Source organism: Alosa sapidissima, chromosome 10 (assembly GCF_018492685.1).
Source record: "Alosa sapidissima isolate fAloSap1 chromosome 10, fAloSap1.pri, whole genome shotgun sequence".
Taxonomy (NCBI): domain Eukaryota; kingdom Metazoa; phylum Chordata; class Actinopteri; order Clupeiformes; family Clupeidae; genus Alosa; species Alosa sapidissima.
Genome location: NC_055966.1, coordinates 14,260,054 through 14,277,236, shown reverse-complemented (window position 1 = coordinate 14,277,236; position 17,183 = coordinate 14,260,054). Strand labels below are relative to the sequence as shown.

The window sequence follows — 17,183 nt, the reverse complement described above, 5'->3', positions numbered from 1 at the left end:
CGACCTTCCTAAACTATCCACCCCCACCCCCCACCACCACCACCCCCACCCACCATGGCCTCCTGACCACCCTGACCGCCCAGATATGTGTATGTCGGAGGGTCGTCGAGGGCGCCCAGGCTGGGCCGTGCTTGTCCGCACTTACATGCACATGAACACACACACATACATGCACACGAACACACACACATACATGCACACGAACACACAAACATACATGCACACGAACTCACTCATTTAAATGAATTTAAACTGCATCCAAAGATTGACTGATATGTATTTCAACAAGAGCCCTGATGTCCTGAAGAGGTCCTGAAGTGGGGGACACAATATATGTAACTCAATATGAATCACACAAACCAATCAAGTGAAGACGATGTCGACCTCACATCCTCCCAAGCAAACCATCACAAACACCAATCAGAGGCTCCCTTCATTACATCAAACAAGACCAGCGCATACTGTGGATTTCTAGTCAATCCAGCTAACCTACACACGCTGGAAGATGAAAAGGTCCAGATTGATTGACTTTTTCCACATTTTCACTCTTCTTCCAAGTCACGTCTCCTCCTCCTCCTCCTCTTCCTCCTCCTTTCCCTCACACGCGACACATCAAAGTGACCCGCTGCTTCCCCCTGCACTTCCCACTGTGCCAAACCAACACTACGCCACAGTGCAAACATATGGCCGTCCGTCAGAGATGATGAATCCAAACTCGATTCCCCTCTCTGAGCCAATACGCTCGCACCGAACCCCACCTGATGATGACAGGCCCTGTGTACCAGTGGATTTGCATTTTTACATCTCCGCAATATTCAAGCCATTAAAGACTCTCAATGGAGCCATTAAGAGGAGGTTAATGACCGAGGGGTTTAGACAGTGCCAGTATTTATGAAACACATTAATGTGGTGCCGGGACAGGGACCAGGCTGGCACCCCTCGGAGCCATCGCCACAGTGACGGGCATCTGTGATCAGGTATCTGTCACCGCCTGCAACGATGATGGGAGGCTAAGCAGAGCTTGAACGTTGATGGAGATTTATGCAGGAGTCAGTTAGCGTGCTGAGACTGCTTACTCTTGCCACCTTAATAGGGTGATTTGCTACGGTGCAATGGATTCTTGATTGAAACTGACGATATGAGACCGAGCAGCCAGTTCAGTGAAAAGCTAAAGTTGTGGATCTGCATAGAAGCTACTCTCAGCATCGACTGATATGAGGGAATACGCAGCAGGCTAGCATGAAATGGCTTTTTAATGAACTGGAAACATTAACGCCAGCTACACACACATTAACACAGACATAAATGAAGAGAGAGAGAGAAAGGGAGAGAGAGGGAACGGAAGAGAGAGTAGAGGATGAATTAGGGATGTTGCCTTTACCTTCTGCCCTTTTTGTGCCCTCTGAAGGGGAGAGAGAAAGATAGAGTGAGAGAGAGAGAGAAAGAGAGTAATGCAGGGCTGGTGGTAGTGTGATGACCATGGCCAGGCAGAAGCTCTGCAAGGAGAGAGGAGCTGTCATGGGTATCTGTTAATATATCCCTCCCGCTCTCCCACCCACCTCGCTAAAGGGCACAGGCACTCCCCTGGTTGGACGCATCCTGGCAGAGAGGTGGGATGAGGTGGGATGCATCCTGGCACACAAACGCCTCCGAGTGACTCTCTAAGCTGAGTGGCGCGACCTCGAGAGTCTCACACAAAGCCACGCTCACGCAGCACAGACCAAACACACGCAAAAATAAATAAATAAACATAAACATCTTCACAAGCAACAACAAAACACCTCGTTCTGGTCACCTGTGTTCCTATTGAGAGAGCAGCTTTGAATACAAATGGATACAAATCCTCTCGTCCTGATGAGGTAAGTCACACCATCTAGTTGTAAGTTTTCGCACTTTCTCAAGCTCAGTTTTATCACTTTCCAACAAGGGCGTGTGATCACACTTGAAAGTCAAAAACAGAGGGATGAAAAAAGTGGAAAAGTGATAAAAGAGCTCCTGCCGTGACAAGGCTCCTGGAGGAGCAGTTGATAAATGGCGGTGTGACACAGCACCGAACAGATCAATCAGAAAGTGATTATTTCTCCACTCCTGGCCTTCCCCCTGCCAGACATCCATTACCGCCATGCAGGACCCACCTGACAAGAGGTGCCCAGGGTAATGCCTGTCTTAGGCCTAGTCCTCACGTACCAAACCGATCTTTTTTTCCTCCGTCTTCCCTTGAACCGTATCAAGAATATTTGCGTCCAAACGGATCCATCTCAACACGACTCAACACGTTACTTCATATCCCAGGCCTATAGATGGCACTGTTTCTTTACAGAAATTGACCAAAGCTTGCGCGCTGTAGGCTATACAAACAGACAGAATAGGCTACGACGAAAATGGCTAGTACAAGGAAACCAGAATTGTTTGTGTGGACTGATAGTGAACTGTCAACTGTAGTCAACTGTAAAACTAATAAACTTAATTTTTACGGTTTGTGAAGGGTGCCGTCCCGTCCTTTATTTGGCTAACGCAGGTACAAATAATCTCCTTTACTTTCTTTGGTTGTAGGATAGTCCGCGATTCACATTAGTTTTGGATATCACCGCAAGTGCATAGGCTACTAAACGCTAGGCCTACCCAAGTTCTAGGCTATTCCGTCGCCACATTTATAATGTTGCTATAATACCTTCGCTAGTAACAGTCGATACTTTTGCCTGCATCAAATCGCGCATTCGCATTTAGTGCGCATCTACCATAGGCTTAACGTGAGTATTAAAGTGTCTTTGTATGCTCATATCTGACTTCACTAGGCTATGAATGCATTTATTTACGTTGTAAGACATGTAAAATAAATGAATGACACCGGCACTACGCACAAATTAATTTAAACTTACACCGCACTTTCCTAATAACTTCTGACTAGTTCTCTCGCGTCACTGACAGTAGCTAAAAACAGTGTTCAGTCCACCAAGTCATAAGCTATTGGCGCTGCGCAGCACCAGTTGTGATATTTATCCTACTGAGTGTAATCGTAGGTAATGTCATGTATGAAAAAAGTGGCAAGTCCAGGGCAGCTGAGGTGTGGCGATGACATCATCAATACGCAAGTATGTGGTTTCGCCGTCCAAACAAACTCACAAGGGCTACGGTTTCAGATTTTTCCACCCTGGGACCAGGTTTCAAAAAAGTGCGGTTTCGGGCAGTGCATTTACAGGATTCGTTTGGACGATCGGCCAAGACGAAGCAAAACCGGTGCGTTTAACCCAAAAAGCGTCTCCGTGTGGACAGGGCCTTAAAATAAGCTGTAACACAAGCCCAACTCTCCTCCAGGGAAATCGTTGAGCATTAATCACACACATTGGCGAGTCATTTTATATGCAATCACAATGGCACTACAATAGGGACTAGGGAATTGATTAACCATCAGCATACACATGTTGATGTTTAGGGTTCAGTGTATAGTATAGAAATATGACTCTAAATGATGCATTGTATGGTATAGAAGAATGACTCTAATTGAAGCAGTGTATGGTATAGAAGAATGATGTAAATGATGCGGCGTATGGTATAGAAGAATAACTCTAAATAATGCAGAATGACTAAATAATGAAGAATGACTAAATTATGCTGAGACCACATACACAGAGCCTCTTGATGTGTCCAAACAAATACAGGGAGTCTTGCTGGCAAGCAAACTAAAGAATATGGATTTCATTTGGGTGACAGCCAGAGGAGGATTTTTCTCCCGTATAAATGGCAGATTTCTGTGAATTAAAGTGGGAACACATGTTCCTGATCAGAGTTAAATGTGGTCCAAGGACGTTTTCTTTGAGGGCCATCACAAAAGTCTTTCGCCCCAACCGCATGTTGTGAGAGTGTAACCATGGAGATCGGGCGTTGGTGTGATGGCACGGACAAAGAGCAGCGCAGGACAAGGAAAAAGGGTATAATCCAGCTTCAGATGGGTGCGAAACAGCCTGGCAGAGAGACCACCCACCACGGCAATGGGGCAAGGAGTGGGGCAGTGAGGAGTGAGCCACATGCACACGCGCGCGCACACACACACACACACACACACACACACACACACACACACACACACACACACACACACACTCACTCACTCACTCACTCACACACACACACACACACACACACACACACACACACACACACACACACACACACACACACACACACACACACACAGACAGACAGACACACAGACACACACACACACATACACACACAGACATAAACAGAGAGCGAGTGAGTCGCGTGTGACTGTATATAAAAGGGAGAGCTGAATAAAGAAGACTACAGACAGAGAAGGGGAGACAAGAGCAGCAAAAGCCACTATAGAAAGCGAGCAGATAGGACCGTGACAGGAGAAACAAACACAACGGGAGAGCTGCCAAAATGACACACACACACATACACACACACACACACACACACACACACAGAGACACACACACACACACACAGACAGACACACACACACGGACACACACACACACAGACACACACACACACACACACACACATACACAATTCAACAGAAAAGAATGAGAGATTAGAAAAAAAGAACGGAGAGGAAACAAAAGAGACAAAAAGCAACAGAATGTGACGCACAAGTGACAGACAAAAGGAGTTCAGAGCTCCCTGCTCACTGGAGAAAATTCCCATCATGCAACAGGACGTGAGAGCGTTGAGAGATCTGTTGGCTTTGCAGGTGGTCCGTGCGGTCGGAGCCTGTGGGAGCCGAGGCCTGTCTCTCACGCTGAGGCGCAGATCAGCACACAATCAACAGCCACAATGCAGGACAACGACATCAGTAACCTACAAACACACACACAACCAACAGCCACAATGCAGGACAACGACATCAGTAACCTACAAACCCAGACACAACAACCCTCAACCACAATGCAGGACAACGACATCAGTAACCTACAAACACACACACAACCAACAGCCACAACCCCCCAGACAACGATATCAGTAACCTACAAACAGACACAAACAACAGCCACAACGCAGGACAACAACACCAGTAACCTACAGTACAAACACAGACACAGCAAACAGCCACAATGCAGGACAACGGGATCAGTAACCTATAAACAGACACAACTAACAGTCACAACATAGACAACAGGATCAGTAACCTATAAACACACACACAACCAGCCACAACGCAGGACAACGGCATCAGTAACCTACAAACAGACACAACAAACAGCAACAACGCAGGACATCGACATCAGTAACCTACAAACACAGACACAACCAACCATAGATTACAGCAAGAGACACACACTGAGCAAGAGTTTTTTTGTATTTATCTTAAGATATTTTTGTTTCTTCTGCATTAGTGTCACATATAGTTTTTCCAAAAACTGTTTTGCACTATGTATGTTGCTAATTCATTATGTTTGTTTGTTCATGTCATTTTAAAAGTATCCTCACTTTTCCAGCATTGTTTTAGATGTTCCTAAAACATTTGCACTGCATACAAAGAACTTATACATCACTCAAGTATAATGAAGCTAATAAGCTAATAAGTAAACTAATCACTGGAATTGCATTATGTTCAATTGTTGAGAACTGCTCTAAAACTTAAACTGTTTACTATGTTGTTAGTCGCTTTGGCTAAAAAGCGTCAGCCAAATGTAATGTAATGTAATGTAATGTAATGTAATGTTACATTCCAGAAGTTTCATTTAACATTCCCCCACACGGTTAATGAAATCACTGGTGTCACTGGAGGGAGGCCCAATGTGAGCTTGAGCTCTTGGACAAGATTTGACTCCCCTCCTCTGCGATGAGCTCATCCAAACCGACACATCGTGGTCCTCTTCTAGGGCTTAAGAGAAACTCCATTTCATCATTTCTGTATGTGATCGTTGGGCTAAGCAGCTTAGGCCTCTGGGCCGGATGAGGAAGCGATGGAAGTGTGGGGAAGTGTGGGGAACTCAACTTAAGGCCTCTTTATTGAAGAGATATATGAGGGTAGGAAGAGTGTGTGTGTGTGTGTGTGTGTGTGGGGGGGGGGTGTAATGTGCCACTCAGTACAACCCTCTAGAAGAAACAGAGAGCTCCAAAGCTGGTGCTTAGGCTGTGGGCGACCAAGATGTCAGCTGTCTGCTTATCACCATGGACACGAGGCACCCAACCACTCAATCTGATAAATGTTCTCATGGATACTAATAGAACATTTCTATAGGTCAACACGTTCACAGTTAAGCTAAAACTACTTTTTTTCTGTCAAACCAGCATCTGATACATTTTTTTCTATCAAACCAACATCTGAAACCAAACCAAAAACCAATCACATTCATATGACAACAGCATTAGTAATGGATTTGAACTGAAGAGAAAAAGCTTAACTATTAGAGCTGATTAAAAAACCTTTTCTGAACCGTAGGATACAGTACGTCTCATAACAGTCACCAGTGGCACAGCAAAAGCACAGCCATCAGTCTGAGCTGTTCTGGAACTTTCTAAGAACTTCTCAGTGTTCTGCTCTCCTACACAGCCTTCTCCTTGCCTGGCCTGCCCAGAATACAGAACGCAGTCCTGAGTACCATGGAGAGCAGCAGAAGCAGACCTCTGGTCTCACCAGTTATTAAGAGGAGGAAAAGAGTTCTGGTACACCGGGGTCTGTGCCAGGGGCTGTAATCTTTTGGAGTGTGTCCGAGACGGAAGACTGACATTGGCTAGCCGAATCAATGGGCCTGCAGGCAGCACCGCGGCCTTATCAGAGGAAAAGATGGAGAAGGGTAGGGGGCACACTCTAATCAACGCCGTGCCCCCCCACCAGAGGAACCGGAGACTCGGGGAATACTGATTCATTCTTTCCCTGATCTCTCTCTCTCTCTCTTGACCTTAAAGAAGCTGGGACCTGGAGCTTTGGTGCAGGGCTGATATGAAAAGCTAGGTTCCTGCCTTTAATTGAAGGACAAAGAGCACGTTTCCCTCACTAGCCAACACCTTGAAAATTGGATGTAGGGCACAGCAATCAATGGAATCCCCAAGCAATCAGTGGCAAACATCTGGATGGAGAGTGGACAGGCAGGTAAGCATGCAAGTGTGCAGACACACACACACACACACACACACACACACACACACATACGTGCACACACACACACACACATACACACACACACACACATGTGCACACACACACATACACACACACACATGTGCACACACACACACACACATACGTGCGCACACACACACACACACACACACACACACACACACACACACACACATGCACATACAGACACACACACGCAGACAGACACAGACACAGACATATACAGACACAACAAATGCAGTGGCAAGCTGGATATGACAGTTTCATCACGTTTGGATGGAGTTCACACTTCATTATAAGCCAGTGATGGAACAGGAAACCAGATGATGGGATATTAAGGATGTCACTTTCCATCGCGCCCACCATCAAATGAAAAACATCAGCACACGGGATCCGCCTGTGAACTGCGACACACATTCAATTTCCACCCTACACTGGCTGATTTTTAACACTTCTTTTCAATGTATGTGCTTTGTGTGTGTGTGTGTGTGTCAGCTGAACCGGCTGATGATACTTAAGGCTAGAGAAAAGAGATAGCATTTATGCTTTAATTCATTGGTCTGGTCTGCTCTCTCTCTCTCTCTCTCTCTCTCTCTCGCACACACACACACACACCCCCACACACACACCCCCACATACAGCGACACATCCCGAAAACACACCCATTTGTGCAGGCATGTCTGCACACACACACACACACACACACACACACATCCACTGCCAGATAAAACACTCCAAACTACATTCCTTTCCACCCTCCTGATTTGTGTCCAAGATCCACACACACTCTCTCCACACTTTACATGCTTCCAACATCCTTACACCAACACTGACACAAATACACACACACTCTCTCTCTCTCTCTCTTTCACTCTCTCACTCTCACACACACACACACACACACACACACACACACACACACACACACACACACACACACAGACACACTGTCCCTCACATATTAACAACCTTGTTTCAAGCTTCTTATCACTCGCTGCTCAAGCCAGAAACGTCTGAGAGACTTACCCATGTTCCTTTGTGTTGCAATGACACCTGCCTAACAGGTTTACAATAACATACATCAAAAAATCAGTTTATTCGCCTTCTCCTCCTGTAGGGCCAGATTCATTTATGCCCTCTCATCATCTGTGTAAAACCATTTTTAAACCAGTTACTCAATAGATCCCTCATTTTGACACCTAACATGTGAAAGTGAAATATGTGCCAGACACCAACTCAGCTGAGAATAGATAATGAAGTTCTCATCTGACAAAATGAGAGACAGGGAAAAAATAAATAAATAAATAAATAATATAATATATATATATATATATATATATATATATAGAGAGAGAGAGAGAGAGAGAGAGACAGAGAGATACAGGGAGAGACAGAGAGAGAGAGGGTGACACGAGAGTGGAGAAGGGGGGAGGGGTGGAAGTGAGAATTTATAAAAGCATTTATTTATTCCATACTGAAATACACAAGATCTCCAGTCGCCTAAGGCAGTTATAAATGATGAAGAGTGGCGTGCTACCTGCAGACTGACCTTCAGAGCCGTGCAGTTGCTGTGGAGGATGCCCATGAAGGACACATTTGTTTTGCTTAACAGCAATGTGCAATATGCCACACATGCAGCCATGTCCTATGCAGTCAGATCACTGCTAACAGCACACACAGCTGCACACATGCGCACACACACATGCACGTGCGCACACACACACAGACACACAACCATACAGGCTACTCATGCAGGCTGATACACACGGAGACACAAACTCATTCTCTTTCTCTTTGCACACAGAAAGCAGTCACTGTAGCAAAACAGTCTCTGACAATGCGACCATTCTAGCAGCTGTCTTCTTAACCCCCAGGGACTTCCTGCTAAACGGCAGCCATTTTGGAGAACACAGGCCATTCTTCCAGCATTAAAGCAGTCCATCCCAGCCAGTTATTTAACAGGCAAGTCCCAGAGCATCAGGGTACCCATTAGCAGCTAGCAAGGGTGACTGTGTGTGTGTGTGTTTGTGTGTGTGTGTGTGTGTGTGTGTGTGTGTGTGTGTGTGTGTGTGTGTGTGTGTGTGTGTATGTGAAAGTGTGTGTGAAGGAGTGAGGGCACTATAGACAGAGTACTCGATCACACAAATACATACACACATAAACACCACACATAGAAACTTGCACTAATTCAGTTACATGTCTTGATGCCTTTTGTGCTATGATGACGATGATAAATGGCTTCCGCTTAATCAAACCAATCAACCATGTGAGCTTTCATTTGGTGAACACAAAACCACACTCAACACATTTACACACAACACCCCTCACACACGCAAACAATCCTACACACACACACACACACACACACACACACACACTGAATTCTTCTAGAGAGCTTTTCTACTGTGTGAGAGTGAAAGAGAGGGAGAGAGAAAAGAAAGAGAGAGGTGTGTAGGCAAGGGCTAACATTGAGGTAGGCACGTGTGTTGGTGGGCTGACTGCACTGGACACACATGTCGCAGGGAGAGGCTGAGGGAAGCGCAAGTGTGGGGACAGAGGAATGGGGTCACTCTCGTGCGGCCCTGTACTCCCTTAAGTGACAGGCCAGGGAGCACAGCTGAGCACTGAGCTGCTGAGCCAGAGAAATGCCCATCTCCCTCACTGCCATCGCCCGGTGTGTGTATGTGTGTGTGTGTGTGTGTGTGTGTGTGTGTGTGTGTGTGTGTGTGCGTGTGTGTGTGTGTGTGTGTGTGTGTGTGTGTGTCTGTGACTTTAGATTAAGATATCCATCTTATTATTCCTGTATTCCCTGGCTGAATTGGTGCCATTGATCGCCACACATCCCTGGAGTAAGATGGGTCAGGGAGGTCAAGTCCTCAAAAGCTGATAAATGCTAATTACCAAGACTCTTTGGTCCTCACTGGAACAATGGCTGCGCTATGAAGATGTGCTAACATTTGCAGGCTCTTCAGGCAGGCTGCATACCAAAACACAGCAATGTTGCCATACAAGGTAGGCTACTGCATGTATAAACAAATGCACAGACAGATAAATGTATACATGATACAGTCATGATATATGATGGGGCAGTCGTCGCCTACTGGTTAGGGCTTCGGGCTTGGAACTGAAGGGTTGCTTGTTCGATCCCCGACCAGTAGGAATGGCTGAAGTGCCCTTGAGCAAGGCACCTAACCCCTCACTGCTCCCTGAGTGCCGCAGCTCACTGCTCTGGGTTAGTGTGTGCTTCACCTCACTGTGTGTTCACTGTGTGCTCTGTGTATTCACTAATTCACGGATGGGATAAATGCAGGGACCAAATTCCTTGTATACACTGTACATTTGCACATGCACAGAAAAACACATGGGTAGACATACACAGAAACAGACACATGTGCGCAAACACACACACACACACACACACAAGCACACGCACACACACACACACACCCACACACACTCATCAAAGTTCCAGCAGAGGAGCTGAATCATAAGGACAGGAATGTGCGTCTCAGCATCCATGTGAACCTCAACATCCTGCTGAGTCACACACCACATCACAGAGACCTCTGAGAACCAGATCCCCCCTCTGAGAACACACACACACACACACAGACCCATACACGCACACAAACTTTCTTTCTCTCTCTCTCTCTTGCTCTCATTCGCAGACACACACACACACACACACACACACACACACACACACACACACACACACACACACACACACACACAGAGCAGAAAGCCCAAAACACACATTCTTTCTCTTTTGGATTATGTTTTCCATCTTTGCCTCCCTCCTCTTACAGCTGTCTCTTTTGTCTTCCTTCAACAAAGACATTCTGCTGAGTCTGCAGATATTAGTTGCCTGTAGTGTGTGTGTGTTTGTGTGTGTGTGCGCACATATCCACCTCTGCATGGTGAGCGCAATGTTTGCATGCCTTATTTAAGACTATATCCTGTATGGATGTTGTATTCCTTTTGCAGATCTGACCCTTGCCTGTGTAAGAGCTTGTGTGGGGCTACTGAGACGATAGCGCCAATGTCCTGCAGGTCCAGTATCCTCTGCCCTTTGGCACAAACCCCTGGACCCCCCCCATCGCGCACCTAGCATTAAGCCCACCTTTGTTGAGATCTGATCTCCTCTGATTTAACACAGTTAGCTCCATAAGCAATAAGACACTTTGTTTTGTTTTGTTTTCATTTCAGAGGAAGCGGGACAACCCCCACCCCCGGCCCCCTTCAACCCCCTCACCCCGACACAGTCTCTCCGCCTCTGGCACAGGAAACGCTACTTTCCCCAGTCGGATTCTTGACATATTTCCTCCAACGGCCCTGAAACCGCTTATAGCCGGTGGGGTCCTGCTCTGTTCCCGGGGCATGAGAGCTGCGCTCTCGGCACGCTTCAACTGAGCCCGTTTTAGCACTCTGCCAAGGGAACGTTTTGGGTGCAGGTAGCGTTCTCACGGATCGGCCGTTGTTGAAAATAACGGGCGATTGAAGAGAGCTAATTTCCTGCGACGTTAAAGCTGAGCTAATTACAGCACGGGGTATTTAGAAGCAGCCAGCCATGGCAGGAGGAGGAAGGGAGAACGCCGCACCTCGCCTTTGTGATTACAAATGCTTACAAAAACCAGCTGAATGATGCATAATTCACATACACACACACACACACACACACACACACACACACACACACACACACACACACACACACACACATACACACACACACACACACACACACACAACCTTGAAGTAACATTTAGGGAGATATCCAGACACGCACACACACACAAACCTGATCACATACTCCCTCACATACAACCAGACAAACACAAACACTGAATCATTTATGACAATGACACCAGAGCACAGAGCCAGAAAGATATCAAGCCACTGCTTTGTCTGGCGTCCCCCAAAAAAGACAAAAGGGCAACCAAGACAGTGGAATAAAGCAGGTGGAAGACACAATAAAATACAGACAAAACCAAAAACACTGGCATTGATGGATGGGTAAATTAGGGAAGAGAGAGGGGGCCAAGCTAGACAAAAAGGCTGACTAGGTCTGGAGGAACCGCGTAAGCTAGAGAGTAAGGAGCTTGTAGCATTTTTCTTGTCGATTCACTCATTGAATTATCTGACTCTTTCTGCATCTCACTGCATTTTACATGTGCATGCCAATACTGCAAAAAAACAAGGAAGAGAGAGAGAGAGAGAGGGACAAGAGAGGATTTCAGTGAGAGCGTAAAGAGTGATGAGTGGCGGAAGTGGGCGAAGAGAGATAGAAAAAAGAAAGAGAGAGGGAATGAGAGAGAGAGAGAAAAGAAAGAGAGAGAGAGAGAGAGAGAAAAGAAAGCAAGTGTGTCAAAGGCTCTTCTTAAGCTCAAATCATTCCTCTGTGGAAAGGCAGAGATACAAAGGCGAAGGACAGAGGGAAATAGAGAGAAGAGAGAGAGCGAGAGAGAGAGAATGGCATGAAGACAGAGAGAAGAAGAGCATGTGAGCGAGGGGAAGAGAGAAAAAAAAGAGGAAGAGAGATGCTCACTGAGGCCTAACTAGTAGTGACGGGTGGCTCAGGAGAGCGAGTGAGAATGCTTCATGCACTCAGTTCTCTGCTACATGAAGACCTCACAGAGAGAGGGGGATGGGGGGTGGGGGGTAGGGGAAGAGAGAGAGTGATAGAGATGGAAACAGAAGGAGCGAGAGAAAGTGATAGCCATATTAATTGAGTGGGTGTGTTGACTTAATTAGCTATTAAGTGTGACATCCACTCCCTGAGGATGACTGGTGGTGTTTGTGTGTGTGTGTGCTTGTGTGCATGTGTGTGCATCTGCGTGCATGTGTGTGAGAAAGTGTTTGTGATAGATCCATAATACTCATGGGTGGTAAAGCAGAGATGTGCCAACATGCGGTCAACACACACACACACACACACAGAGTCGCTGCCTAACACTCACGATGAAAATCAGACCTCATGAACTATACAGAGGACACAGGGTGTCACTGACTCTCCTTCAAACACTAAAGCCTGCATGGCCTCAGGCATCTCCATAACATTTGTCCACTTAAAATCATCTCTAATATTGATGCAGCAATCAAATATGAATCCTAATGAATAGTAGGCAGGAACCTTTTAAATTCCAGTTATCAATCCCCTGTTTATTAGTGACGACTGATAATAACAAACTGTGGTAACCCAGTTATCATTTCCATTTGTTTAATAGTGACATCTGATAATAACAAACTGTAGGTTCTGTGGACTGTATGCTGTTAATGGAACTGTGCTTCCATTAACAGCATACAGTCCAGTCAATAGCGGAGTGAAGAGATGGCATTACCTGTCGTACATTGTCATGTTCATTGCAAATATCACAGAAAATGTACTGTAAATGAGTTAATACTTTCACACACACACACACACACACACACACACCCACACACACACACACACACACACACACACACACACACACACAATCAGAGCAATTAAAGGCGCTCTAAGCGATGTTGGACGTTCTGTTGACGTTCAAACAAAGGTAGTAGCGAGTTAGCTTGCTACTACCTCCCCCTCCCTCCCATGCAATCGAAACTCTCCTAAACATGCATCTCATCGTTGATAGGCTGGAACAATTATGTTTTTATGGTCCAGGTTGGACCAGGTTGTTTTTGTTGCGTTTTTGGAGCCTGGGCTGTCCACAGAGACCACGTTTTTTTTACAGTGTATTCAGGACACAGGCAGCTAGCAGATGGTGAGATAATGTTTGCTGTATGTGACAAAAAATGTTTTTTTTTAGCTTAGAAATCGCGTAGCATCGCTTAGAGCACCTTTAAATTAAATTGGTCACTATCTCTACCCCAACATTGATGAGCTCTGTGAACAGACGACTCTGTTCCATCCTCAGCTGCTCTGCCAACACTACAGTAACCACGGAGAAAGGAAGGCGAAAAACAGCTCTCTTTCTTTTTGCCACTAGGATGGAAGGATGAGAGTCTGAATGGTTCAGACTGCAGATCATTCTGAGGATTGCTCCTGCCATGCTATTTCAGACCCGGTCTCTAGCTCAACGCTGATAAAGGAACCAATTGATGCTTGAACAAGAAAGAGCAGTCAAGCAGAATTTTCCAGAACCCCCCCCCCCTTCCCTCTCTCTATCTATTTATCTATCTCTCTATCTGTCTATATATCCCTATATCTCTATATATCTCTCCCTATCTCTCTCTCTCTCTCTCTCTCTCTCTCTCTCTTTCACACACACACACACACAAAACCATACCACATAGGAGATTTTCACGTGTGCATTGATATAAGCATGCAAACACACACATCCAACCCAGCAACATAGGATCACCAGATTTGCAGCTGCCCAAAACACTGGCACATTAACAGCTAAACCCAGCTGTCACTGAAAACCAAACGCATGTACCCTCTACACAACAAGCACACACACACACACACACACACACACACACACACACACACACACACACACACACACACACACACACACACACACACACACACACACACACACACAGTCCCAATGGCAGTAATTACTGTGCAGAAGAGCTTGTGATAAAAGAAGATCCTGTGCGCTGGCATTCAGGGTGATGACAGACAAGCATGCACTCTGGGCTGGGTGGCTGGTGCTGTATGTCTGACTTAAACACCAGCCATTGCCATTCATACTATACCTGTATAGCAATCTACAACATATAATGCACTCACTATATCTATATAACAACCTATGAATTATAATGCACTCACAATGTCTATATAACAACCTATGAATTATAATGCACCCACAATATCTATATAAGATCCTATACATTATAATTCACTCACTATATCTATATAACAGCATATAAATTATAATGCACTCAAAATACCTATATAACAACCAGTAACTTATAACTCAATCACTATAGCTATATAACAATAACTGACAGCATACTTACTTCGTAGCAATCTATAAACTATTAAACATTTGTAGTGCTTTACAACCTTCAACTTATAAGTAATATGCTGTATAATGAGGCTGTTCCTAAACATGGTGAGGACCGTAGACTGGTCCTTAGACAAAGTTCACGAGAGATTGCGAAAACTTGCCAGAGTTCAAGCGTTGCATGCCGTCTGTGACTTACCTCATCAAAGCCACTGTCCTCTTTCTTCAAGGCTTGAAGGGAAGAAAGAGAGAGAAAAAGCACTGTTATTTTAGCACTGCTTGATACTAAGTGTGTGTGTGTGTGTGTGTGTGTGTGTGTGTGTGTGTGAGAGAGAGAGAGATAGAGAAAGAGAGAGAGAGAGAGACAGACTCTGTGTGTGTACTGTAATCTCAAAAGATGTCAGTCACCACAGCTGCCTATAATCTATAAGTGAAACTGTTAGGAGTAGTAAATCCATTGGCATTCTGAATCTGAGTCATTCTGACCCTGGCCACTGCACTAAGATAAGCTCATGAACAGTGAGTGATACAATACTCACTCTCTCTCTTAAATGGCCTTCCTCAACAGAGTAATGACCGGAAGTCACAATCAGGATTTGTGGTAACTACAGCAGTTGTGAGGCAGGTGCTTTGGCCTTTTTCATGTAGAACTAAAGCTGATGATGCACAAGATAACTTTGTGAGCATTCCCATTGATATTGAGCAACATTGTCACTTTTTTCTGGAGAACTTTAATCATCAATAGGAACATTTTCATTATCATCCAATCAGTTATAGGGTTGTCCAACAACATAGATCAGAAAGTTGTCTTTGATATCAAGACAAGACATTAATATATGTGTCTGCCTGCCTTGGCTGAGGGCAGGGCTCTACAATAAATTATACATTTTACTTTGTCATTTTCAAAATGACTTATTTATATCCTTGCTTTTGTTTCCAAACGACAACTCCAACAATCAACGGACCATAATGTGTCACTCCCTCTGTTGGGAACAGATAACCAACGCAAACTGTTGAGTTATTCAGGATTTAAATTCCACAATACAAGGCGGAAATAAATCAGCCGCAGCGTAGCTCATTACAAGTTAATTGCACGGACATTCAATACCACACTTATGCAGCATCCACAGCAGCGGATAGCACCTATCCGGTTGGGCACCACAGGTTTCCCGCGCGCCCTGAATACATGCGGCTCAGAGACAGATGTGTTGATGAATACAACATTGAAATCTCAAGAACGCTAATCAGACAAATTAAGCAACAATGCAGGAGTAATCTGCACGGCATATTCTATTGAGACAAACGCCAAATGCGCGGAGATGAACGAGTTGACAGAATTCATGATGTGCGCGCGCGCCCGCGCGCCCGCCCGCACACACACACACGCACACACACACACACACACATCAAACAGCTTGCTTCCAAGCGCAACGCAATAGGCCATTTTATTGGGCATCCTTCTCAACTCGAAAACTCATCCAAATGTGTGAGTCGGGAGAATAAATTGAAGTGTCCAAAGCAAGCAAAACATCTGAGAAGCTCAGGTCTATACTGTTTCCCGCAGTCTTTTTTTATATTCTCTGTGCACATGAAAACCACATTCGCAATCCCTGGGTAGGCCAATTTGAATTTGCATTTAGAGGCTTTAAGGATGAAAGGGGTTTTCTTGAAACAGAGCACAGCAAAGCATGAAATTTGAGTCAACCAGACAGAAGACACACAAAAGGCCGCATCCACCTCTCAATTCACCCCGGCTCTTGGGCAACGGGATGATGTATGAGTCGAAAGGGATGGATTGCCAGAAAAGAGATGCATCGTGTGATTGACGGACGCGGACGGTGTGTTGCGGGCGGCAGGGAGTGTCATCTGGAGAGATAGGGTGCTCTGCTGAATTGCTTTTCACACAATTGACTAAGCAGGCTAACATGTAACCTTGGCAAGTTATCTGTATTGATTAACATAAAGGACACAGGCAGGGAACCACAGCTGGTGATATGACGCACGGGCCCAGCGTATGAAATCCAGCAGAGTAGACTACCTTCAACAGCTGCGAGGAGATTTAGTTATACCTCGTATCGGCGGGTAGCCAGCATATTTTGTGCTTTTATATGTTAATGAGTAGCCATGGTCAAACATTCCGT

General features: G+C 45.4%; 1 protein-coding gene across 1 annotated transcript in view; it reads right to left on the bottom strand.

The window, feature by feature from the left end:
* cdk14 (cyclin-dependent kinase 14) overlaps positions 1-17,183 on the bottom strand; it is a 173,830-nt gene that overhangs the window by 155,333 nt on the left and 1,314 nt on the right. The window contains exon 2 of the mRNA XM_042106533.1: positions 15,242-15,273. Coding sequence (XP_041962467.1) covers positions 15,242-15,273 — 32 coding nt within the window. The remainder of the gene's footprint in view (positions 1-15,241; positions 15,274-17,183) is intronic.